Source organism: Harpia harpyja, chromosome 12 (assembly GCF_026419915.1).
Source record: "Harpia harpyja isolate bHarHar1 chromosome 12, bHarHar1 primary haplotype, whole genome shotgun sequence".
Taxonomy (NCBI): domain Eukaryota; kingdom Metazoa; phylum Chordata; class Aves; order Accipitriformes; family Accipitridae; genus Harpia; species Harpia harpyja.
In genome coordinates, this window is record NC_068951.1 from 2,244,397 (window position 1) to 2,271,130 (window position 26,734).

General features: G+C 45.5%; 2 protein-coding genes across 7 annotated transcripts in view; both read left to right on the top strand.

The window, feature by feature from the left end:
* Positions 1-7,906: 7,906 nt before the first annotated feature.
* DDX52 (DExD-box helicase 52) lies at positions 7,907-15,958 on the top strand. Its single transcript, XM_052804344.1, has 15 exons — positions 7,907-8,044; positions 8,247-8,484; positions 8,816-8,946; positions 9,152-9,337; positions 9,601-9,744; positions 10,407-10,518; positions 10,822-10,894; positions 11,047-11,250; positions 11,621-11,711; positions 12,243-12,365; positions 12,582-12,732; positions 13,116-13,191; positions 14,040-14,111; positions 14,757-14,849; positions 15,347-15,958. The coding sequence occupies exons 1-15, from the start codon at positions 7,958-7,960 to the stop codon at positions 15,429-15,431; spliced, it is 1,866 nt and encodes a 621-aa protein (XP_052660304.1). The 5' UTR covers positions 7,907-7,957; the 3' UTR covers positions 15,432-15,958.
* A 1,506-nt stretch (positions 15,959-17,464) lies between these two features.
* SYNRG (synergin gamma) overlaps positions 17,465-26,734 on the top strand; it is a 45,212-nt gene continuing 35,942 nt past the window's right edge. For all 6 annotated transcript variants that reach the window (XM_052803562.1, XM_052803563.1, XM_052803564.1 and 3 more), the window contains exons 1-3: positions 17,465-17,590; positions 23,262-23,302; positions 24,699-24,817. In XM_052803562.1, coding sequence (XP_052659522.1) covers positions 17,502-17,590; positions 23,262-23,302; positions 24,699-24,817 — 249 coding nt within the window. In that variant the 5' untranslated portion in view covers positions 17,465-17,501. The remainder of the gene's footprint in view (positions 17,591-23,261; positions 23,303-24,698; positions 24,818-26,734) is intronic.

A 26,734-nucleotide genomic window follows, 5' to 3' on the forward strand; every position in this document is an offset into this window, starting at 1 on the left:
TCCAAGGAGAAGGGGGGCAATACATTTGGGGGCTTGATTTCTGCACCAGCTTTAAGTTAGACACAGACTGAGAAGTATGGGGCTTGGGGTGTGAAAACTATGTGTGGAGCACCCTTTGGTAAGTGGTCCAGTATCAGCGCTGCTCTCCAGAAAGCCCCGCAGAGAAGGTAAGTGAAAACCTTGGGGAAAGGAGAGACTGAGATACACCCTCACGAAAGAGGTACCTGGTGAGGGAAGGGGGGACTGAGCCAAAAGAAAACTGGGAAAAAGGGCACAGGACACATCCAAACAAAGACACAGATGGAGAAGTTGACTACCATGGAGCAAAGAGCGTGTGGTAAAGCAGGCAGAATAAAGTCAATAATATGAATAGAACAAATGATCAGGAACAGATGGTATTTACCCAAGAGGTGTGAATTTACGAAGTTGCCAAACAGCTTGTTGTGTGCTGTCACCCACCCCTGGGTAGCAGGCGATGGGAAGGTAGAAAGCATGACAGGTTGCTAGAGGATGCTGTGGATGCTACACATACCAATGCCTTCAGGGGGAGAAAGGTTCCCCTGACTTGAATTTAACCTCTGGCTGAGGAAACCTTTCTGCCCAGGGAAATACCATCCAAAACTGCTTCCCCGAGCAGCCTCTGCAGCAGCTGGCCTGGGGCTGGGGCTGACGCTGTCCCTGCCCAGACCTCACCTTGCGCTGGAGAAGCACTGGGTGGGGGTGTTTGCCGCCGCAGAGGCCCTGGCTGCCTCATTAAGTTGTTGGAAAATAGGATGTAATGTCAAATGAGGCTCCTGGAAGACACTTTTCATTCCTGTTGCTGTTGGGCATGTCGTGTTTGCCTATGATGCACTTGTTACAGAGCAAAGAAACAAGCAGAAACATGACAAAGTTCATTTGTGACCAATACAGTTTTACAGGGCTGAGTGATTATGTTACTGTTCAAAGCCGTTCACAAGGGGATTCCTTGCACATGAGGATCCACAGGCTGCTATGAGGCTTTATCGGTCACTCTTCTTGTTGATAACAAACTGCAGCCTCCTTCACAGCAGAGCACAGGGATACAGCTGCATTTAATTTGAAGTGCAGGTGTGGATGCAAAGGAAAAATCCCCCAAATCCCACCGTTACCGAGGCCAGGGGGGTAAGACCCAGGGTCAGAGTTGTCGTGGCTCTCTGTGATGTGAGGACTTGCTCTCCCCAGGGAGGTATCCCCCAAAGTTCGCTCTGTTTCAATGCTCCTTCCATGACCGGGATGTGCAGGCTGCAGGGCAGGGGAAGGGCACGGATGGGCACAGGGAAGCCCCAAGAGGTGTGGAGGTGAGATGCGGGAGGGCTGGGCAGGAGCGTGACATCTCCTTTACTTCCAGAGGAGAGCACAGCCCTGTGACACCTGCCCGGACGGGTAAATCCCGTGCCCTGACTGCCTCCTGTTTGTGCTGCAGCACCGGCAAAGCTGCCAGCGAAGTCACTGGGTCAAAAGCAGGTTAGTGCCACCCTCGCCGCCTGCCCTGGAGCCGTGATAGGGCTTTATCAGCCCATGAGCACGAGCCCTCGGCGTGGGGCTGCGGCCATCCCCGGGGAGCAGGGGTCCTCGGTGCTTATCACCTCCGTAATTGTGGGGAGGAACGGAGCTAGGGAAACCCTGTCCAGGGCCAAACCCTGCGTACCGGCTGCTGGCCGGAGGGCTGGGGCACCCTGGTGCTGGGGTCCTCGTCCCCAGGTGCCTGATGGCAGCCCAGTGGTGGTTCAGACCTCGCTGCCAGAGCAGTGCCGCGGCTGGAGCAGTGCCAGGGCTCAGCCACCATCCCCAGTGCTCCTGTGCTGGCTGAGCTCTGGCTCTGCTGCAGCCAGTCCAGCTCACATCGGCCAGCATCGAGCATGTGGATTACTAAGGAAGTTCCAGGTCATCCCCATGGAGGGTCAGACGTCCCGTTGGCCATGAAGGCAACGGCCTTTCCAGGGATACCGAAATACAGACGAGCTATTTCAGCAACTTTAAAAATGTTGTTTGGCGCTCATGTAAACGTAACGCACAGTTGCACAACAGCACCCTGCTCCAAACATGCGGGTCTTTCCAGACTTGTTCTGCCAGTCCAGCCAGATGACCTGATCTGCTGGAAATTTGGGCAGGAAAACCAGCAGCAGCAGTGTGGGGCTGTGCAGAGCCTTGGCTCTGCTGGGGCTGTGCTCCCCACCGGTGCAGCCTGCACCCCACACACCGTTGCCCAGCGGTCCCAGCGCTGCCTTCCTGCACGACAGGTCAAAAGGGAAAGCATTGTCAGTCCCCTGCGGACAGCAAACACCCTCTGCCCTTTGAAGCCTTTGAGTGGATTTGGCTGGGCTGGTGGCAGAGTTTGAGGAGTACACAGAGAGGAATGCAGAAAGTGCTTGCGTTGGGAGGCCGGGCTGTTTGCAGACGTTGCCAGCTCCCCGCTGCGCTGCGGTCTGGCCACGGGAGCAGGTATACAGAGTCGGTGGATTCCCTGCGCCGGGTGGGTGGCAGCTTCGGGCAGCGTGGATTGATCCCATCTCCTGCTGACATGGGGTTTCCATGATGTGTTTACAGGAGGTCTTCCCAAGTCTGTGAAAATGTGAAAAGGTTTGATGGGAGGAGAGATGTGAGTCATAAAGACCAGCAGCAGCAGACAATAGCACTGTAACAGTTTACTGTCTGCCAAGCACCTTAAAATGCTCTTAGTGGCCAGAGAGAACCTCACTCTCTGCTCCAGTGCATCTCTGATTGCTCCCGCAGCTCTGGGTGCTGTGACCTCCACCCTGCTGCTGTGCTGCCCCGCGCCGGCCTCCCCCTAACAGCCAAGGGACCTGCAAATCTTGGGTCTCCATGGTCTGCAAAGATCTCGGGGAGCCTTGATATCCCACCGTCCTCCTACCATGACAGGCCAATGCGTGCAATGCTCCGCATCCCACGGTGGAGGAACCAGGGCTGCCTCTCCAGCTGCAAGCACCAGCGGGTCCATCCCTGCACACCCATCGCAGCAGAGTCCGGCCAGCAATCCTCGTGAGCTGCTCCGCACCGTTTACTCTGTGAAGGTCCTTTGCAGGCAGGCGCTCAAGTCGCTCGTTTGCCTTCTCACTGAGTGCTATGAGATCTCCTGCACAGATGAGATGGGCAAGACACCGCCCTGGGTCTTCCGGGCACAAAGGATGGACATTTTGTGGAAGGAGTCTGGTTTCACTGCATGTGGTCAGGTTAAACATCTGGTGTGAATAGACTGAGCCACGGACTGTATTACACGGGCCGGGGAGCTGGGCTAGCTACTCCTCAGTGCAGACAGGTAAACAGCTAAATAAAAGCTCAGAGTCAATGTTCCCAGAGGCAGAGCCCCATGGGAAGCTCCAGGTCTCGGCCGCTTAGCCGGCACAGGGAGCCCGGCTCCCCTCGGCGCTTGCAGGGTGCGCCTTTATTTAATTCTGAAGGGTAATTTACCCCGATGCAGATGGTGGAAGGCCAATGGGTCCTGCGGCAGCACCAGGGCAAAGGAGCAGTACGTGCTGCCATGAAGGGCCCAGTGGGGCCAGTGATGGGAGTGCTGTGGGAGCCACCAGCATCGGGGGGGAGAGGTGTCTGACCCCCCTGGACTTTATTTCTCTAACCCAGGGATAAAACTTAAAAGTCAAAAAACTCAAACGTGCACTAAAGAGTTGTCCCATCCCAGTACATGTGTAATACAGAGCCACACAAAACCTGAACCTCAGATGTTTTGTATTATCTTCTACTTTGATTTTACTTTTCTATTCAGCAAAACTAAGTCTCCTCTCTGTAATTAATATGCTGCTCAAATGGATTCTTAATTACAGATAAATCACAAATCTACACACTCAACTGTTATGCTTTTCAAGTAATAAAAGAGATCATTTGTCTTCCTCAGATGAACAGAGACCAACTAGCACACCATTTCCCCCTTTATGAAGAATTCATTTGCCTTAGAAAGAAAGTCTTTAAAAAAACATTGCAAGGATTTCTTGAATAGGGGATCAAAGCTCCCACACTGCTGGAAACCATTTTTGCTAAATAAGATGTGGGCAAAGGAAAAAAAAGTAAAAGTTTTTCGGTAGTGGTTGGGATTACGATACCCTTGGGAGGGACAAGGACGTGGGGTCAAGAAGTTGTGACCAGGTTAGCAACACAGGGAACAGAAGGGGAGGACAAAGGAACAGAAAGTGGAAATGGACAGATGAATGAGGAAGCATGTTTCTTTGCCGAAAGAGAATGGATGCTACATCAATTCATACTGAGAGCTAAAGGATGAGGGCCTGTTAATGGATTGGGGGACACAGCAGGGATCAGAGGTCATGAGTGCACTCAGCTAGGCTAATTGACTGTTATGTGCATATTAGCGATGATAATGTAGTAGGATAGTGGGATGTGGGGAGCAGATATGCAAAAGTTCCACTGACAAGCGCTGTCCTGTAATTCCTGTCTTACACCTGCTAAACCAATGCACAGACACACAGAAGAGGCTGGCCTTAGCTAGCTTTCTTCAGGAGGGGAGCCCGTGGCTACACGTAAGCATCTCTGACCTGACAGCGCACGTGATGAAATAAACTTGCTCACCAGATTTGCTTTGCAATCTTTGGGGGTTTTACTTCAGTGCTAGGTGTTGGGCATGGCCCGATGATCTGACCAACGCACCTCACCTGGGCTGTTTCTACACCAGGTCCCCTGAGCACCCCTGTGGGAAGGGGGGCTACTTCGTGGTCAGGATTGTACCCTGCTATTAACCACCTGCCCGTGCCCGCTGCAGTCCCAGGGGCTGTCTGCAAGAATAACAAATGAAAGGGGAAAACCATACAGCCTGGGCTCTCCTCCGCACCCCAGTCCAGTCTGTGGGCGTCCTGCCAGCAACTCCAGGCAGAACAGGCTAGCGCTTACCCTCCTCTGCTATAATTTTATGCTAGTGGTTCCGGTGTGTCGGAAGCACCGTGTTCCCCGGCACGTACAAGCAGGTGCAGGGGGGTTAATATAAAGACCACGAGCTAGTCGAATAAATACTGCATTCACCCCTCCCGAGTGTGGCTGTGGCTGGGGGGGTGTTGATGCCCCACTTTGCTGGCACAGGTGGCTGTCTCTTGTTTGCTGTGGTGCAGATGGAGCGAGAACTCCCTGGCAGGAGGCACTGCGCTTTCTCTTTATTGGTTTGGATCAATTATAGGGAACAAAGCAAGTCATCCTTTGCCTTCTGGGGTTTCTGCAGCATGCACCTGAGAGGGGTCTTCTCTGAGAGGCTTTAGGTCACCTTCCTCAGCAAAGCAGGAGTAACATAGAAAAAGAGTGAAATCAGCTCCAGTCCCAGATGTGGGATTAGTTTTGAAGTCAGGTGCAGTTTTGAGCTGACTTTTGTGGAATCAAGATCCAGCCCGGTGAGCACTGCTGATAAAACAGGATTGCCCAGGTTACATCAGGCTGTTGGGGCATTAATCACTGCGTCCGTGGCTGGGCAGAGCTGAACGGCCCGTGCTCCTGCACCACACGCACCCTGCAAAGGCCTCGCTGGTCATCTGGTTTCAGCGCTGACTTGGCAATTAGCGCTGAGTAATTGATAGAACAGCACCGGGGAAGCAAAGCTAAGCGTGACAGATGCCGTGACAAGAGCGGTTTTGCTTTGCATTAACTTAAGTTTCTCCATTTTTGTATTTCAACGACTTCTCCCTTTCACCCCCAACACATGACATGACCCCTCGCAGCCCGAGTCCCGGCGCTGGCCCCTCCGACCACTCCAGGGCAGATCAACTTCAGCGTAAGGTGGCTTGGCCCCGGGGCCGCGTGTGCTGGAAGATGGGAGCGTACTGCTGGGGACTGCTCCTGCCGGGGGGTCCCTCGCTCCTGGTACACGGCTTTCTGCCTGCCTGGCACCTGGCGCTGCTGCCTCGGAAGCAGAGCTCCTTACTCCTTACACAAAGGGATTTCCCAGTCAACTGATGAAGAGAGTATTTCCCGTTTCCTCACTCCTGAATCTGCTGACAGCACCTCTTGGTGAGTGATGGATATTGGAGATGATTTATAGTTCTTTGTTACACAAATGCCTCCACATTCTTCCCTATCCTCTCACAGCAACCGTTAGTCACTTCTCCCAGCGGAAAAGCAAGAGCCTCAGCCCAGGAACGGCCTGAAGGACATGGCGTGGCGTCTCTCCCGCACTGGCTTTATTTGCTGTAAATACAACATCGGCAATGGCTCGGCTCAGGGACACAAACGAGGGAAGTGTCAGCGTCGTGGTGCTCTGCACCCACCCGGGTCTCCACGTGGCTGCTTCCACCCGTCTGCCGGGAAGTCAAAAGGTTGGCAAAGAAAAAAGTGCTATAAATCAGGCAGATAGGGGCTGCGGGGAGGATCGCGTTTATGCAATTTTTCATCTCAAAGTTTATAATTAAAGTAGTGAACGTTACAGGAGGAACAGCCATTGCCTGTATCTCTTAGAGCTCTTGGATTTTGGCAATGTAAACGTTTAGCCCCTGAGACTTTTATTACATAAAATAGTTTTTGTAATGCTGTTGTTGCTTAATTGGATTTCTGTTTGTTTTACTTCAAGAACACCAGGAAAAATATCCGTATTGTTTGATCTGATACAGAGTACTAGGAGACTTACCTGTATTATTGGGTCTCACAGTTTATCATAATGAATAAATACATGAATTAAATAAATTCTGATCTTAATCTAGGCAAAGTTTCTTGATTGTCCCGAGCAGCTAGGCCAGTTGCTGTGTCGCTCCTGCCATTGCCTCCAGCATTTCTTTATTCAAGCACAGTTGTGAGGCCGGATTGTATCAATGGAAATCAAGGATTAAATAAATTAACTGGGCACATTCCTGACTTTAATTTAGGTGTCGCTGGGACTGCTAACTGGCTTCACAAAACGCACGCTGAAATGTTCTGTTAGTGTGGGTCTTAAAATCAGGAGGGTAGTGCAGGATTGAGCCCCAAGTATTTTTTAACAAAATGGGTTTGAATCAAACCAAGAGAGAACATTCCTCTGCTTTCACAGGAAAAGGCAGAGCCACTTGTTGCAGATCACGGCGGGACTTCCCCGTCAATCCAGGAAGAGAATATAAAACAAGGGATCATCCAGGCAATGAAAAGTGTTATAAGCCGCTGTTTTGCCTCCTCAGAAATATCTAGGACCTAAGTTTACATCTCTAAGAGGCGGAGTGGTTGTGCCCAGCGGAGCTGATAATCTCTACTTGCCGGCGCGGTGATGGATAGAAGAGAGGTCAGTCCTTTGAGACCAGCTAATGATACTGTAAATCACCAAAGCCCAGACATGTCCGAACAAAAACTTCCCACAAAAGCTTTTGTCCTCTTATTCGGCTGAACCGTTCCTTAAAAATAGCTGAAGCAGTCAGCGCAATTAACTGGCCATAAGGAATACACAAAAGGACAAAACGCTGCGATCGGCCTATAAAGATGTAGTACAGTTTTATGGCTCATAGGCTGGATTCTGATATTTCTGATTCGTTTAGACCTCAAGCAGGTGATTATAAATTTTTTAAAAAAAGAAACAGGGCATCAACAAACACCACCCTGCTGTGGGTCTCTCCCGTCCGGCCCCTTCCAGATCCCCGTTACTGCAGCGGAGCTGCAGTAACGGGGATCTGGAAGGGGCCGGACGGGAGAGACCCACAGCCGGCCCGGAGCCCCCCAAGGCTGAGGCCGGCCCTACAGCAGGGAAGTGATGGCTGCTTTCCGCTATCGGGACAGCCGTGCCCGCCTCGGGGTGGCTTCTCCCGGTACACCGGGCCTGGTGCGGCCTAGAGCGGAGCGCGGCCCGGCGGAGCCTAACCCCGCGGTTGCCATGGCAACGCGGCGCCATGACACCCCCCCCGCGGGGTGGTTGCTATGATACCCGGCCAGGCACGTCATCGGCTCCGCCTCCGCGTCCCCCGGATGTACTCGCTACTTCCGGGGGCGCCGCGGGGAGCGTTGGGAGTGAAGCGGCATGGAGGTGCAGGAGCTGTTTCGGCGGTTGGGTGCCGGTGCCCGTTTTGACGTGCGGCGTTTCGGGATCGATGCGCGGCGATTCGGGGTGCGGAGCACACCGGGGGGAAAGCTGGGACGGGTTTGGGTCACGTTCCCTCCCGTGACATCGGCCGCAGGGCCCTGTCCGTTCCCTGCGGCGGGCCCCCGGGCCTACCTGCGGCTCTGTGGTAGCGGTCGGGGAGGTGCTGGGATCCGGGCAGGGTGTCTCACAGTTTTCCCTTCCCCCCCCCCCCCCCCCCCCCCCCCAGGTGATAAAGGGGAGCGGCGGCGTCTCGCCGGAGAGCCTTGACTTCTTCGGGTGCAAGGAGGAAGCCCCCCTGGTGTCTTCCGAGGAGGGCTGGAGGCTCGCAGGGGCTGGAGAGGAGGTGAAGGGTGGAGAGCAGCAGAAGGAAGATGGAGCTGGGAAAAACGGCGGAGAGATGGCGGGAAAGAGAAAAAGAGCTGCAGAAAGCAGTGAAAGGAAAAGAAAAAAGAAGAAGGCACGAGGTATTTATGTACATGTATGCGTGTTCTTGGCAGAATACGCTGATGAAGTTCGCGTGGCTTGTTTCAGTTTACTTTGAATCTGCAGGTACTGTAGGTCATTTTACCAGAAAAAAAAGAGGCTTCTGGGTCCTTTAGCTGGCCTGTGTCAGAGCTGATGAAATAATTGGGTCGAGATTTGGTGTTAAGGCATGGGGATGTGATTGCCATCCTTCTGGAGTTTTCGTTAACTTTAGTGAGAATGAGAGAAAAAGGGTTTTGAGGTGTTCTTTTTTACCAAATAATTTTGGACTGGATTTTACTAATGGGAATTTCAATTTTTTGAAACTTCCAGAAGCAGCATCAATGCCAGAGTTGTCAGAAAGTAATGGAATAAAGTGGATGTCCTCTCTGGAAGCAAAATTTGAAGATGCAAAAGACAAAAAGCCTACTGCAGAAAAACTTGAACGCTTGAGAAGAGAAAAGGTGGGGCCATGGAATTCTGATGTAGCAACAGATTACTTGGTTTCTATGGGTGTTCGATCTGAAAATTGAGGGTTTTTTTATGGTAATTTCTCTTGGGAGGAGGGTGACTGAGTATGGGGAATGTAACCAGGAGAGGTATCCATACATGTTTAGTTTTATGCTGTCAAAGAAAGAAAGAAAGAGAGTTTTGTCTTTTGTCTTTTAGATAAACCGCTTCAGAAATCAACACAAGATTAATATTCAAGGAACAGATCTTCCTGACCCAATTGCCACCTTTGAGCAACTTCAAAAGGAATACAAAATCCACCCTAAAATCATGGAGAATATTCAAGCTGCTGGCTTCCAGGTCCCAACACCTATCCAGATGCAGGCTATTCCCGTCATGCTTCATGTAGGTTTTCTGGCGCTGCATTTTATTACAGGGAGTATGGCAAAATTTGGAGAGTGGCCTCTCTTTAGGGTCACGGCAGTGGTTAGTTGCACAGCTTTAGAGATATATCACCTGTATCAGAGTTCAAAACTTAGCCATTGCATTCTTGGTCTGTGCTTTTGCTAATGTATTTTGGCTTTGTAGCATTAATATTTATGTAAATGTGGGGTGTTTTTCTTCTTTTTTTCTAGTAAAATATAACACCCTTCTTGTTTTTATTACAGGGTCGGGAACTTCTAGCTTCAGCTCCTACTGGGTCTGGAAAAACACTGGCATTTTGTATTCCTCTCTTAACGCATCTGAAGCAACCTAGGAACAAAGGATTCAGAGCTCTGATCATATCACCTACCCGAGAACTTGCAAGCCAGGTGTGTGTTGAGGGCAAAGGGGTTGTCATAGTGATGTACTTTAAAGTTTTCACTCTGAATCACTAAAATAGCAGCTTAGTAAATATTTTTTTCCTTTATTACCCTCAGATATTAGAAAAAGCTAACTTAAACATTTCTTTTAAGTCTTTTGTCTTCTGTGAAATAGCTACATATCTAGTATCTCAGTCCAATCTAAATGATTAGATTAGAGGCTCAGGATTCTTTGATGATATTTTAAAACTGCCCAATGCTTAGGTGCTCTTAATACCTACTTTCATATTTGAGATTGCTACAGGAGACTTATCTGTTTGTCCCAAACACAGAATTTCAACGAATAACATAACATTGAAGCTTTGTTATTAAACTGAAATAAAAATCACAGCTTTGGCAGAGTTCCATTTTTATTCAGATGGGAGAGGGGGCTTGTGGGAGCTACATCGTTAGAGTCAAAATGTGGTAGTCAGACCCGTGAGAACTTTCAAGTGAATAATACGTGTTAGAAAGCTGTGTTTTGTTATGCTAAGAAAACTAGACAGCTTTCTCCTAACACTGAAATCAGGGTGTTGTCTGAAGCTGTATCTTCAGGATTGTCTGTAGTTTTTCTGCTTAGAAAAGCCAATCAGCTCAGTTTGTAAATTTAATCTCTGTTGCTGCCTTTTCAGACACATCGGGAGCTGGTGAAGTTGGCTGAGGGGACAGGCTTCAGAATACATATGATCCACAAGGCAGCTGAAGCAGCAAAGAAGTTTGGGCCCAAGTCTTCTAAGAAATTTGGTAATTGTTCTAACTACTGAAGTGCTTCTAAAAATTTAAAAAATGTCACTGACCTTTCTCTTCTGGCCTGCGTGGTTTTAAAGAGATTGGTTAATACCACTCAAGATGTGCAATCTATTGCTCAACACTAAAAAAGTAGCTGGTATGGAAGAAATAGGAACTGAGCCTGACAGTGGACCCTGTTAAATGGTACCTCTGGCAGATTGGATTGGAATTTGGGTTTCTCAGGCCACTGTTAGTCTGGTTTATTTTGCGTCTTTTTCAACATCTTGCCTTTATTTTTTTTTTTCTTTCTTTCGTTAGATATACTAGTTACGACTCCGAACAGACTCATTTATTTGCTGAAACAAGATCCTCCAGCAATAGACTTGACCAGGTACCAAGAGTCTTTATCAAACCTGGCTTTGTGACCAGCTTGGCCGCTGAAAAGCAGATGCATGCATAGTCCTTGCATCTGTGATGGTGTGTTAGAACTTTTGCCTTCTCCACAAGTGATTTTTACTGAAGAGCAAACCTCTCTGTTCCTAGTGTGGAGTGGCTGGTGGTGGATGAGTCAGATAAACTGTTTGAAGATGGGAAGTCAGGGTTCCGAGACCAGCTGGCCTCCATCTTCCTGGCATGCACATCCCACGTGGTGAGAAGAGCCTTGTTCAGCGCAACCTTTGCACGTGATGTAGAGGAGTGGTGTAAACTCAACCTTGACAGCGTTGTTCTGGTGTCTGTTGGAGCAAGGTAGGTGTGCAGTTGTACTCCGACTCTCTCATGTTTGTTTTCCTTTCCTGGGCAAATTATTTGCTTTCTTTGCATCATCAGTCTGCTTGGTTGTATGTCTCTGTTGTTAGTCTTAGTACTGCAGGTTGGTTGTCTCCAGAAAAAATTGTGTAGGCATATGGATCTTTCTCACCTATTGGGGAAAGCATTGTTTTCTTTTACCCATTACTTTATCATCAAGTAAACGTTAATCTTAGAAGCACGTACTGGTGCAATAAGTTTGTTGTGCAATATTTCTCATTCATCAAGTAATATTTTATGGGGTTTAGTGTTTATAAATCTATAAATAAACTCTAATGGTAGCACACTTCTGTTGGATTTCTGGTTTCAGAAACTCTGCAGCAGAGACAGTAGAGCAAGAGCTGCTGTTTGTTGGATCTGAGACAGGAAAACTAACAGCAATGAGAGACCTTATTAAAAAGGTATTTTGGAGAGACTGAGTACATTCTGCTTACTACTGAACTGAGCTGTGTGTTCTGTCAGACTCATAATTTCCTAGGGCAAAGACTTCTCTGTGACACGTGTTAAACCATTGTCCAAATCTGCTGTACCAGAGAAAGAGTAAGTACCCTACCTATGAAAACTGAGAGTGTTCCCCATTCTTGGTTATATATTTGAGTCTTGCTTAGGAGCAGTTTGTATTAACAGTCTGTTTAATTTCACTTGGCAGTATGAGTGGGTTCTTTGCATTGGTTGGAAGAAAAAAAATTTGTCCGTTTCTGTGGATTAAAAGACACACTGATGCTTAAATTAGGAACAATTCCATCAAAGGCAATGGAGCTGAACTTGCTTAGTTCTGACTCCCAAAGATTTGGCTAGTCAAAAAAAAAAAAAAAAAAGTCCTCTGAGATGTAAAATACTGGGAGTGGTTAAGTCTCTTTAGTAGCTCAGTATCTGCAATCAGTAATGGTAGGAAAAGGACTTGAACCTTAGACAAGCTTATTCTTTTGCAGGGTTTTGCGCCTCCAGTCCTTGTTTTTGTACAGTCTATTGAGAGAGCTAAAGAGCTTTTCCATGAACTTATTTACGAAGGCATCAATGTGGATGTCATCCATGCAGACAAAACTCAGCAACAGGTAGGAAGATGTAATTTCTTTCCAAGAAACACGTTAGAGAGAAAGGTAAAAGCAAGAGTGTTGGAATGTAACTTCAGGTAACTTTGACAGTAAATTACTGCAGGTTTTGGTTTAGAGGTTTAGTTTTACTCGTTAATATCATGCCAAGTTCGCCTCCTTTCTCAAATTGCTAATTAGGTTGTTTCCAAGTACCTTTCTTCTCTTTTCTTTTCCTAGAGAGATAACGTAGTACACAGTTTCAGAGCTGGGAAGATCTGGGTGCTCATCTGCTCAGCCTTACTAGCTCGAGGGATTGACTTCAAAGGAGTGAACATGGTCATCAATTATGATTTGCCAACGAGTGCGGTGGAATACATCCACAGGATAGGTGAGTGATTGTTCACAAATTATGTCCTCTTTCTCATTTCCTAGATCTTTAATGTAGATGCTCTTGTGCATTAGCAAAAATCCTGAAACCAAGCCTCCTCTGTTGCTGCAGCACTAGCTTCTACATCACTTGAGCCAGAGTGTACTGGGCTCAACTTTCAGTAAAACTGCATTACTTTTTGTCAGTCTTTTATGAACCTTAAATATTTAGATGGTTCAGACATACCTGTGCTTTCATTCAATAGGAACAATCTTTGGGGATTGGCTGCTTGGTAGTATGCTTAGTATACAGCACATGTCAGGAGGCTGGGCCTGTGAAGAGGAATAGAATAAAGGGAGATATTTAAAGTAAAATCTCTACTCTGCAAAATTTGTGTTTGACAGGTCGTACTGGAAGAGCAGGGCACGCAGGGAAAGCAGTCACTTTCTTTACAGAAGATGATAAACCTTTATTACGGAGGTAAATTGAAAACATGATATAGGAAGAATGTTTTTTGTTTTATATAGTGTATTGCTGAACCATATGGTTGTGTCTGGTACCACACGCCTCAAGCACAGTATTGCCATGCTCTGGAAGCCCCACACTGCTGTAAAAAGCTCTTAAAACTAGAGAGAGCGAGCTCTGTATCAGCATGATGGAACTACAAGGTGGTACCGCAGTATGGGGAAGACTGAGAACATTTAAATTTTAAGGTTTCTTTTTGAAGTCTTTCACTAATGCAGCAAGAGAGAAACTAGCAGCCTTTCACTTCTTTCAGTCTTGTTTGCCAGTAATGACAACGTGATGGCTTACTTAGTAGCACCTTTCAGTGAAAGTCAGTTATTCTGACTTGAACCTCACTAAAGGGCAGGTTCAACAGTCTTTACAACTAACTTTGCTCTTGTTCTGGTTTTCCTGAATCATTTGCCATGTAGAAAGTATGACTACCTCATGCTGTGCTTTATGTTTTTTAATCCAGTTCTTTAACTTCCTTGTGTCCAAAATTACTTGGTACGATTCTCTGTTTTGGCTTACTGATTTTTCTTCATCTCCTTGAAGACTGTACTCACCTAGAGTTTCCATTTGTTTAAACTATCCAAATAGAGTCACTAGTTTCATTTAAGCCTTTTACGTCTTTTTGTTTCTTCTTCACCTTACTTCAAACTTGCTTTTGTGTCTTTATTTCTTGCTTTAAAAAACCACAACAAAACAAAAAAACAACAACAAAACAGCCAGTTGTTAGGAATTGCTATTTTCCACATAAGATGCTTATCTGTTGTCCAAGCACTCAATGCTGGAGTTGATCTATTCCCTCCTCTCCTTTCCAGTATAGCCAATGTTATTCAGCGAGCTGGCTGTCCTGTGCCAGACTACATAAAACACTTTCCCAAACTGCAAAGGTATGTTCATTTGAATAGTTTACCAGTTTGTTTCCCATTTTAACAGCGGCATGAGTGGTGCTGGGGGTATAAGCATTACAAAAGATCCAGTTGTTGGCAATATAGTTGCAGTTCAGCTGCAAAAGGAATTTTAGACAGGGTGGGGGTGGCGGTTTTTTACCCAGACAAAAATGGAAACAGAATTCTCAACTTACAGTTTTCCTGGAATTAACTATTTTTTTAATAACTTCCTTGAAATCTGCTTTAGACTTCCTAGGCCCACACTCATGAATTGGGCTTCTGATAAATGAAAGAAAGTCCTTTATTCTTTTGAGTTACCTTTAGAAAAATTGGTGTAGGGGTGTATGCATATAGATAAATAGTTTTTTAGTTAGTGTTTCCTTTCATGCTTTTTCATAACTTCTAATAGTTTCTAAAACTAGAAATCCATATATATATATATAAATTAGACATATATTAAAATAAAGTTTGTTTGAATCTCTCAGAGATAACGCGGCTGAACTAATCTTGGAATAAACAACACTGAAAATATATTCAGACCCATAAATCCCTAACACCCAGTAAAGGCTTTCATTATCTGTTTTATTTACTTTAGATATTAATTTTTGCCCTTTAATTTAATCCTTCACTAAATGTCATTCTCAGCATACAAAAGAAGAAATTCATTAAGAAACCATTGACAAGAGAATCCATTTGTACCACCCCTCAGTGCTTCTTAAAAACAGGCAAAAGAAAAACGTAAGTAGGTTTTTCTCAAGAGGAGGTAAGAGACGCTGTTTATCCAGAAAAGGCCCAGCAAACTTCTTCTAAAATAACCAATAACTTGTTTGGATGGACCACCCAGTCATAATGGTTTTAGGTGCCATGTATCAGGTGGTAGCAAGCTGAGTTTAAGGCCAGTGGTTTAAAGCCAGACTTCAGACTAGCTATCACTTGACATAACCTATCTGCTCCTCTTCTGGCAAAGGGCTGGCTTTGATTTTAATGCATGGAGTATTAATACAATAAGCAGGTCTTAAGTTGTAATGACTAGAGCTCACAGAAGACTGGTGCGTAGCAGTTTGGTGTAGTAGAAGTGGTCACAAAGAACAGCATTACCCACACTTTGGAGTGTTGCTACTGAAGGATTTATGTTCAGCTGCACTAACATGATGTAAAACAATTCATGTCTGTGTCACTGCTATATACTTCGTATGTTATGTTCAGGTGTCTTGGTCTCCAATATGTTTCTGTAGGAAAACTACAAAGGAAAATATTAAGGAAAAAAAGAAAGTTGAAGATAAAAATGGCAGTAAATTACAGACTGTTTCAAAAAGCTGAATAGCAACAGACTACTCATGAGCTGGGGCTGACACTTATGCCCGTACTGAAAAACAGAAGAATGAAGATAGCGGCAAAGGGGAAGAGAGGAAAGTATTTCTTACGTTTCCTCCTGGGTGAGGATGGATGCTTACATGCAAGAAAGTCTCCACTGAAATACCAGTAGAGGATTCCTGAGTGCTTCTCATAGAAGCTGAAGAGTGTGTTCTTGCAGTAAATGCCTTGTGTTTCTGAACAGTAGTTCAAAAATAGCATCTGATTGTGTTACTCTTACGCAGTTTTGTATTACTCCTTGGAAATGCTGTCAGTTCTGTGTTCAGATCACCCCTAATATGTTTGTCAGACTTCCAGAAGATTCAGTGGCAGAAAACACTTACTGTTAGGCTTGATAAATGCAGCTGTCAAAGACTTCCCCGGACACTCTAAAAAACCCAAACCAAACCCGCTTGTATTGTATGTGAAAGTAAAGTCTTGCTCCTCCTACTTTTTTGCTTCTATAAAATCATTTTGAAGTAACTGATACTTTACATGTCTGTAAACTAGTAACTTTGTACTGTTTCATATTTAAGCCTCAAAACAGAATAAACAAGGTCATAAAAGATTCTAATACAGAGACTTGCCTGTCTATATAGCCTTGATGGAACAAGTCTGCAGGCATTATTCCTTAGTCTGTTACACAAAAAGGCCAGGCACCACACATTTTCTACCTCCCCACCTCCTGATTGTGTTCTCGGTCCACTGTGGTTGTGTGAGAATTCCAGTAATGCAGGAATGGCTTCTCCTTCGCAACTGTAATCCTTCTTTAAGCAAGTGTTCCTGTACAGGATTGTCTTCTTGCTTTGTCATACTTATTCCAGTTTGGAAATGGATTCCCAGGTCTGTATAACTCATTTACAGCAGAGCAGTGTTAATGGCTCTGCCCAGCTCCCAGCTGTGAAGTTTTTTGAGAAACTGATCTAAGACACTCTGCATCCTGTTTTGCTTATTCATAAGCCAGACTGACTGACTGCAGAATTGCATCTTACACTTGGGTTATATAGGAAATAATGTCTTCGTTTTGACATCTATGAACAAATTTGCCTGTATATTTTAATAAAAATGAAGTTGTATATTCTGATAAATACCAAGTTGCCTGCTGCAAGATACTGATGACAGATACGACATGGAATCTGTTTCACAATTTGAGTGAGAAATTACCAACATTCACCTTTAAAGGCACTGCTAATACACAGAATAGACGTGCTTCTTCCAGTAGTGGTAGCAGGAGAGAAAACTGCTTTTGATCACAAGCAGCTTTGTGCAATTTTAATTCTGCAGAAGAAGGTGCCACAGTTCTCTTTCTGAGGGACTTAGTTTTAAAACGAGAGCTTAAATTTCATCTAGCTTCTTTCTCTGAGGCTGGGTTTGATTTTAATGCGATTTCTGACACGGATCAGTAGCTTATCGAGAAGTTTAAGCAGCGGCCTTTCCCAGGATTTACTCCCGGGTGAGGTGCTGGAAGGCTGTCACACTGAACACCCTCTTTGCCCGAGGGTGGAGAGCAACTCCACAGCTTCCACAGTTTTTGCCAGGTATTTCAGCAAGCCTTGGCTGACCTTGCGAAGAGAGAGGAGCGCAACTGTGAGACTCCGGTACCTCACCCCGCACCTCGTCAGCACCGCTCGTTTCACAGCACTCCTGAGGTTTTTGGCGGGCACAGTTACCGTGTGATGAAGTAATATTTCCAGTGCCCTCCGCGGGGGCACGCCCAGCGGCAGCTGTGAGGGAGGGCTGGGCTGCGTATCCCCGCGTCCCCTTACCGTTTGGGCCGCGAGGGCGGCACTTTTTCACAGGAAAGAGCTTTGGTTTTAGGTGCCCGAGGTTGATTTTACCGCCTCGATTTTTAAAAGCGTTCTTCAAGAGAAGGCAGGGCCTCTTCTCCCCCCTGTCAGGCCGGCGTTCCCCCCCCCCCCCGCCGCCCGGGTGCGTGTTCCCGCCGTGGGCGGGCTGCGACTGTGGCCCGGCCCCGGAAGCCGAAGCCGCCGCCGCCGCCGCTCAGCTGACAGCCGCCGCCGGGGCCGGAGCGGGAAGATGGCGCTGCGGCCGGGACCCGGCGCGGGGGGTGCCGGCGGGGCGGCGGGCGGCGCGGGCGGAGGCGGCGGCGGAGCGGGAGCCGCCAGGTCCGGTGGTCGGCGGGGGGGGGGGGGGGGAGACCGGGCCGAGCGGGGCCGGAGGGCTGCGGCCACGGGGAGAGGGGGGGGGGGGGGCTGTGGAGGGGAGAAGGAGGACGGATGGGGGGACACGGGGAGGGCGGTAGATATGGGGGAGCTGGTGGGCGGTGAGGGGGTAGAGGTAAGGGGGGAGACTCGTCGGGTGGGGGCTCGGGGTACAGGTGGGATGGGGGGGAGAGGGGTCAGGGCCCTGGTGGGGTGTGGGGGGGGGGGTCCCAGGCGGGGTCTGTGGCGTCCTGGGTGGGGTGTGGGGGTCCCGGGCGGGGTCTTTGGTGTCCTGGATGGGATGTGGGGGTCCCAGATGGGGTCTGTGGTGTCCTGGGTGGGGTGTGGGGGTCCTAGGTGGGGTCTGTGGTGTCCTGGATGGGACGTGGGGGTCTCAGATGGGGTCTGTGGTGTCCTGGGTGGGGTGTGGGGGTCCCAGGCGGGGTCTGTGGCGTCCTGGGTGGGGTGTGGGGGTCCCGGGCGGGGTCTTTGGTGTCCTGGATGGGACGTGGGGGTCCCAGGCGGGGTCTGTGGTGTCCTGGGGGGGGTGTGGGGGTCCTAGGCGGGGTCTGTGGTGTCCTGGATGGGACGTGGGGGTCTCAGATGGGGTCTGTGGTGTCCTGGGTGGGGTGTGGGGGTCCCAGGCGGGGTCTGTGGCGTCCTGGGTGGGGTGTGGGGGTCCCAGGTGGGATCTGTGGCATCCTGGGTGGGGTGTGGAGGTCCCAGGCGGGGTGTGGAGAATGCAGCCATGGTGGCTGCATGGTTTGCTGGGATGTATTTGTCTTTTGGGAGCCCACCTTATCCCCCAGCTCGTCTGGGCTTGGGCAGTTGTAGCCCATTTGCCATCAGGCTCCACAGCCGCAATCTCAAATATTGGGGCAGAAAGGGATTTTTGGTTTTTGCCAGCCCTGCTCGGGTGCCGCTGATGTCGGCAGTGATAAATGTTGCTTATCGCCACCGGGCAGGTGTGTGGCTGCTGCAGGACGGACCCTCTGCTCGCCTGCTGCTGCTGCTGCTGGAGGGGGGTTTCTTTTCCCCCACAAAAGGCACTTCATGGAAGGGGGAGGACTGAGGAATGGTGTTGGGGGAAAGAAACGGTGGTAAAAGAGATATGTGAACATGTCATTGTGTTTTTGGAAAGGTTAGAAAGCTGTATTTTGCCGCCTTTGATGATTTAGTGATTTTTTTTTTTAATGTAGGCTCTTGCGTGCTGTTTATCTGTTGCCCTACTTCTAGGGAGGATGGGTAAATTTTGCATTTGACAAAGGGAATTTAAGTTCATTGAGTCTTCTTGGATATCTGAAGCCTGCGGTTTTGTCAGTGTTATTGAGAATGTGAAGAGGGGGGGATCCGCACCGGGGCAACCTTCACACGCAAGGCACGGGTCCGGGGTTTCCCTGTCAGCTCTCTGAGCCGGGTTGCTGCTCTGTGTTGGGGAAGAGGCATCCAAGGGGTCTGGAATACTTCAGAAGAGAAAAGCTGAAGCGTATATGTCTGCCTGCGCATGCTGTGGAAGGAATGGGAGGCTGTCTTTGTGTTTCCCCACGTATATAAATCTGAAACAGTTCTTGAGAGGGGCTGGATAAACAGTCTAACCTCTTAGAGCAATGCTGCCTGCTCAGCAATTTAACAGGAAAATAACAAAAAAGTTATCAGCAGACTATAGGTTTTGAAAAATAAAAGGATTTAAAAATCATTGTTTCCCATTGTTAGTATTTTGGGTTCTTTGAGAATGAAGTCTGGAGGTAGAGGAAAGGTTCCGTTCTCTGTATCTGTGTGGGTTCTTTGCCTTGTTTCACTTTAATTTTTATGGATTTCTGCCATTTGAAAATACTATGACAGTCTATATTGTGTTGATAGACTTGTACTGGTAGAGAATTAAGGGGCTTAAAAATCCACTTGTAGATAGGAAAATGTTATGTGTAGTTTGGAGCTTTTATAGTGAAGTATGTGTACAGAGGAGTTGCTTCTCCCCACACTCCTGCATTTTGACTGAAGCTGTTGGTTTGTTTAGGTTTGTTTTGAAGCTCCGTATTTAAAATACTTATCTGATAGGAATTTACAGATTTATATTACTGCTTTAAGAGCTCTGTTGTAGCATAATTGCTCTGTTTCCCTTATTTTATTTTGTGCAATGTATCACATATATTACACTTTCTTACTGTGTTACCCTAAGTGTTATGGCTAGCTGCATGAACCTAGGTGGTCAAGTGCTTCTGCTGTTGAGAACTACAGAAATGTCTGCAGATGCATTTAAACCGTTGTGGAAATAACAAGGAGAAAAAAATTATATTAAAATAACATGCTTGATAATAGTCAACTAATTATATATTTTAAACATCTGGGGTCATAAAGGTTTCCATTGTCTAGAAAGTGCATTTGGTCATTTTAGAGCATACAGTCAGCTAGCTATAAATGTTCTTTTAGCCCCCAAATAGTATATTGGACCTTACAGACTGCTTAATTTATCATGCCCATCTTTAAAAAAAAAAAAAAAAAAAAAAAAGCATGGTGGGGGGAACAACATGCTGTTCTAATATTGCCTGTTTGTTCTCAATTCTCCTGCCAGTGTTGTTATTTTGAGATAACTGGAATTAAAATGTTCTCCTTAAAAGAAAGCTACTTCTGATGTTGCTCCTATTGCTATATGGTTATCAAGTTCAATGGTTTTCTGTAGTGCTTCAGTTAATCTCACAAATGACTGCTTCAGCTTGCTTTCTCAGCAATGAGAATCAGCTGCTTTAACTAGATGTGTGTGGGCATTTCTTTTGCATCTTGTCCTGGTTTCAGCTGGGATAGAGTTAATTTTCTTTCTAGTAGCTGGTATGGTGTTGTGTTTTGGGTTCAGTGTGAGAAGAATGTTGATAACACACTGATGTTTTAGTATAAACACTACTTAGCAACAACTAAAGTCAAGGGTTTTTCAGCTTCTCATGCCCAGCCAGCAAGAAGGCTGGAGATGCACAAGAAGTTGGGAGGGGACACGGCCAGGACGGCTGACCCAAACTGGCCAAAGGGGTATTCTGTACCATGTGATGTCATGCCCAGTATATAAACTGGGGGGAGTTGGCGGGGGACGCGTAGATCACTGCTCGGGAACTAACTGGGCATTGGTCGGCGAGTGGTGAGCAATTGCATTGTGCATCACTTGTTTTGTACATTCCAATTCTTTTATTATTATTATTGTCATTTTATTATTATTATTATTATTATTATTATCATTATTATTTTCTTCCTTACTGTTCTTATCTCACCCCACGAGTTTTACTTTTTTTTTTTTTCCAATTCTCTCCCCCATCCCACTGGGTGGAGGGGAGTGAGTGAGTGAGCGGCTGCGTGGTGTTAGTTACCAGCTGGAGTTAAACCACAACACATCTCCAAAAAGTAGTTTAGGAATAAAATTCCTGTTGCTTGACTAAAGAAGTTGATGGGGTTTATGTACGTGCATGTGTGACTGATGTTGGCAGTTGCACAGCTAAATCTTGGAGCAAGGTCCATGATGAATCCAAGCTGCACGTACAGAGTACTGTGCTGCAGGAGCTTGCTTTGCTGCTTCTAACTAGCTCTTCTTCCAGTGCCCTCTAATTAGCTGCAGGTTTTTTTGTTGTTTGGTTGTTTTTTTTTCAACAGAGACTTATAAATTAATCAGGACCTCTGTAGAAAGGGATAAATATTTAATAGTCTGGCCTTTATTTGCTTCCAACAAGCAGTGGTACCTTGCCATGCTTGTTCAGTTTACATTACGTTTGCTGATTTGGAAGAATTCTTGTTGACCGGCTTCCCCAACAAGAAGGGAAAACATGAAGCTACGAACACTTTTCCATACTTGTGAGCTTTTAAAAAATAACTTCTAGTATTTCATCGTTATGACTAAAGTAAGAACGGTGTATTTTTATGATGCCTAAAATTGCTGCACTTGCAGATCTGGCTTACAACAGAAGCTCCACACATCTGAACATGCACACGTTTTAAGGGGGTATATTGCGGAGGAGGCACTCTGTACTGACAACTATTTCCATAGGTGAAATGAAACGCAGGCAAAATCCAGTTAATTCACTGGGCTTCAGCCCCTAAGTGGAGAAAACAGCTTTTCTGACCAGCACCAGAGTTCAGTCATGGGTTGCTCTGAGATTTTCAGTCAGCTATTTGTCTTCATGATGTTAATATTTGTATGCTAAGAAGTGGATTAAAAATGACCAAATTGATCACCAGTCAGTTGAATAGACCTTGGCTGCGGTTTGAACTGATCCCAATCCAGAGAAGCCCAGCACTTGCTTTGAGATAGGGTAGTGTGTATCTGCACAGTGCTTCAAAGAGAGAAACCAAAAATTGTGGTGATTGAGGCTGGTAAGACGTGGACCCAGTGGAAAGTGTAGGTGTGTGTTGTGGAAGGAGAAATCAGCACATGGTGGTCAGGGTAAAAGAAGCAGCTTTAGTATTAAGAAGATTCTGAGTTAGAGGATGAAATGAAGAGTAATATGGGTTGTCTTGGTGACCGTGTAACCTGCTGTCTGTATAGTGGGTAGGTACAATTTGGTCCTGGATAAATATATAATTTAAATTCCTTATTTTATCTTAGTACTCATATTACACAGCTCTTTTATATTTATAAACCAGGTTGGCTTTTGGAACTTCTGGCACGTTTTGAAAAACTGTCTGCAGTCATTTATGATAGCATTTTCTCCTTTACTCTTAGGCAGTTTCTTTTACATCCACCCTCGTGCTGAGGGATATTGAATATCTGTAAGTGTTTCTTTTTCATGGCATTTTGATCCAATAGCTGCCTGGGACATTGAGTGAGGTTCTTGTTTGGTAAATTACTGCTGACATGGGTTTCTGAGAGTTGCTTGCAAATGAGACTTTTAAACTAAGTCCTTTTTTGCTGTTTGGCAGCACAGCATGTGCTTCTGCTTGAAAGTGAGGGGTAGCAATTTCCGTTATGATTTCAGTTGAAATTTTAACAGTTCTTCCTCCAGGTGCACTTGGCCCTTGATACTTCAATGAATATTTTTTCCAAGGCACCATTTTTCTTGTAATTAGATGTAATTGAGAAAATAGAAACTCTTTTATTTTGTGATACTTAGTGTTTCAAAGGCGGGGGGGAGAATGCAGAAGTGGTGGGGCTTTGTGGATAGTTTCTTTCTCTGCAGAAAACTGTTACTAAGCAGCTGAGAACTATTGTCTGGTGCAGTTAATGGTCTTACTGAATCAGATACTTCCAACAGGAGATGCTTATTCATTCTGCGGTGCTTGAAGGCCTAGCCTACACTAACAAACTGACCTGTTACCAACCTGCGTAGGTGCTGAAACTCTCTTGTGGGTGATGTCGATGAGTCAAAGCCATTTTAGTGCTGCTGTGGAGGATAAGATCTATTTCTTCCTAGCTTTGCAGCCTGTGAAAGCGCTGACGGTGCTGGTGGGACACTCTGGTGCTTTGGGGGATCCCTGGGAGGGGTGGCCTTTTCCCTGCGGTGGGTTTGGGTTCCGCGAGACCTGCAGGAGCAGATCGATACGCTGACCAGAAGGTGGGAGGCTTTGGGTGGTGGTGCTGACATGCAAGTCGAGGTAGCTTTTTCAATCGTTTATATTTGCACTAAAATGGTAGACTCTCATGTACCCTTTTTTCCTCCTCCAGCTTCATGTTTCCTGTTGCTGGTGGTTTAGGCCCCCCTCAAGGTATGTATAAAATTAACATTTTGAAGTTCTTTACTTTGTTTAGCTACATTAAACAAAATAGTTCTGCACTGATGCTTAGAAGCATGATTATTAATTGAAGTCCATGGCTGGTTTTCCGCTTTAATGCAATACTGGTAAGCTGGCTCTCACAACTATATTTATAAAACTTCCTATGCAATGTCGAAGAAGCAGTGTTACCAGAATGCTAGATTAAAGATCTAGGAAAACTGTATCTCCATTTTTAACCTGAATTTGCCTTTAAGATTTTTGTGTTATTTTGAGTGTGGTATTTAACCTCTTTATGCTTCATCTACCAGCTGTGCATACCCATATTGTGTGGGTGTTGCAAGACCTGGTAAATATTTACAAAGCACAGCAAGACCCTGGGACAAGAGTCACAACCTATGTGGAAAGTATTAATACAATAGGAGAGCCTCAGCCTTAAATTACCTTTGTTCTCATTCCTGTTGCAGTGCTGTTTAATTAATGGAAAATACAGAGAGAACTTGTAGGGGAAGTGGAGAGTTTTCTCATAAAAACTCTCAGGGACTGACTTATGGATTATTCCTGAGAGTGTTGCGTCCCTCCTGGAGTGTTTTTGTGTGTGATGTTCAGTTATGCACAGTTACAATTATCTCAGGGCGTGCTGGTAACAAATGTGTTAGTGTGTGTCTCCCAAGATAGCAATATATGAGAGATGAAAATACTGAAACAGAATCCACTTGCCTTTATTCAGTGAATTAATACATTCCAACTTGATTTGTCCGATTTTGTTGAAGTTTAGCTTTTACTGACAAATATTGTAACCATTCTAATATATGTAGTGGGCTGATTAACCTACAGACAAGTTATCCAGCTAGATCAGAGTATGAATTTGTGTTGTGAAAATGATGAGTTTATTTCCCAAGACTGATCTTCAAAAGCTGCCAGTTTGTAAGTTTTCCCTTTCAAGAGAAATGGACGGTTATCAGCACTAGTCAACCTGGTTCATCAAATCTTGTTAGTTGGAGATGACACTTTCAAAAGAAATGTACAATTATCAGCACCAGTCAACCTGGTTCATCAAATCTCGTTAATTGTAGATGACCCTTTCAAAAAATCATATGGGAAGAAACCCACAGGGAATCCTTAGGATGGTGGGAGGATTCATCAGCTTAGTTACTGGGAAAGCCCTTTAATGTTTCTTCCCTTAGACTGACCAATATCTAAACTAAGGAAATTCTGTGGCTGCCTGCAGCGTAACATATTTTTTTATTTTTTAAACAGTCCAGCAAGATTGAGAGTTTTTTTCCTTTCCTTTGCTGGTTTAGTTTAAAAAAAAAAAGAAAAAAAGGAAAAAAAAAAAAAAAGCTTTAACATTAACTGGAAGCTTACCTTGTTTAATGTTTAATTTTAGGGATGATTCCTATGCAACAGCAAGGATTTCCAATGGTTCCTGTCATGCAGTCCAATATGCCAGGCATGATGGGAATGAATTATGGTTCTCAGATGCCCCCTGGACCCATGACCATGCAGGTGCGTGGCAATGAAATGTGGACTGAAATGAGATGCCTTGGTGCTTGTCTGAAAGGTGATAGCTGATGCCATAATCCTCTTCCAACTGCAGTGGGGTAAGAGGGTGGAATTTGGCTAGAAACTGAAGTGTGGGTATTAGTCCGTAGTGGGACATCATGTTTTGTAGTGTTCTCTGAAGATATTTCTGATAATTTAAAGAATTCTCCAAGTTTTGTTGGGATCTGGATAGAGAGAGTGGGCGAGTTTGGCATACATTACTCACTGTTGTAGAGTAGAGAGAAATGAGGGTGTAGTGCAAGGACAGCATCAGTACTATTTAAAGTAACTCGGACATTATAGCCCACTCAAAGATGTCAGAATCTGAACTTCCATTTCATTATATGTGTTATGACACCAAAGTGTGATAAGAGAAGAGTGGTCTCTGAACAGGAAAGGAAACAAAAGCACCAGCAAGGTGTTGAAAAGCTACCAGATGCCACCTACTCCAAAGTGTTGTTAGTAATAGTATTGAATTGTTAATTAACTATAATTCAAAACTCCCACAACATACCTCTTCTGTCTTTTTAATTTTGCTTCATGCTTTTTCTTCTTTTGCTTTGGTTTAATGTACTTACCGCTAAGGTGGCTGTATTGTGTAGTATTTTAAATGAGACCTTTATAAACTGGGAAGAAGTGACTGTGTACACAGTCTGATTGATGATGACCAATTCTCTGAATTGTTTTATCCCTTTGTAACTCAAATGCTGGAGTTAATAGAATTAAGTTTCCTTAGTGTAGGTGGCAATTCATAAACTTTCTTTTTAAACACCTTGTTCTAGGGAGCGAGGAATCTCTTATGTGCTGTATTTTCTCACATGACCGGTTTTTCCATTTGTCCTACTTCCTGTGTTTCATTTCTTGCTAAAGTAACATTGTCTTTAACTCTGCTGTTGCTAATTGAGGAATAAAAATGAAATATGAGCAGCTAATATTATGTTTTCTTTCTTTTAATCTTTGGTTTTCTATTTAGCACCATATGTGCTTATGTACAAATTTGCACTTTGCTGAAATTTAATGTTTTGGCATGGCTTCATAGCCAAATTGCTATGTGACAAATTGAATTTATTGTATCTTGCCATCTCCTTGCACTCCCTTCCCTTCCCACCCGGAATTTATTAGATTAATTTTGTAAAATTTATAGTAGGAAGATGTTTTTATGAGAGCTGGTCTAAAAATAATAAACAACTTTTGTTCTCTTCCTATGTGTTCTGATACCAAATACAAAATGAATGGTAAGAAAAGTAAATTATTTTCTGGCCCCTTCTGTATTAGGCAAGCTTTGCTGCTATAACTGTACCAGAATATATTAATCAGCAAATGTTTCTGATACAGATGCAGTTTATTCAGATAAGTCTCCTCTAGGCTGTTGTCATATACTGTCTCCCTCCATTGACCCCTGGATAAGCTATGTTTGCAAAATGACTAGACCACATTTTGCCAGCATCCATTGTTGGTTAGGAGTGTGCACGTCCAGCAGGGAATTTAAAAGTATTATGCAATCACATAGAATACGTAGAAACAAAAACCCCAAGAAAACCCAAAAGCATGGTACTGAACCATATGTAAGCACTATAGGATGCCTGTAACCTTCCTGCTCCTGAGGTAGGTTGTATGGATTTGAAGTCCTGATTTTTGCGTTTGACCAGAAGACCATCCTGTCTTCTAAAATCCTTTAAGAATTGTAACTCGTTATTGAGAGGGAAGAGTGCCATCTACTGAATGACCAGTGCTTTGTTCTGTAGCAGCTCGTCTGTGCTCAAACACCGATCATCCAACTATTCTTAACGCTCTTCATTTTATGAGATCTACCTAGTTTGCAATTTGGCAGGGTGTAATTGCCAGTGGTTTGGCTTTTTCTATAGACAAAAAAGAATCTTG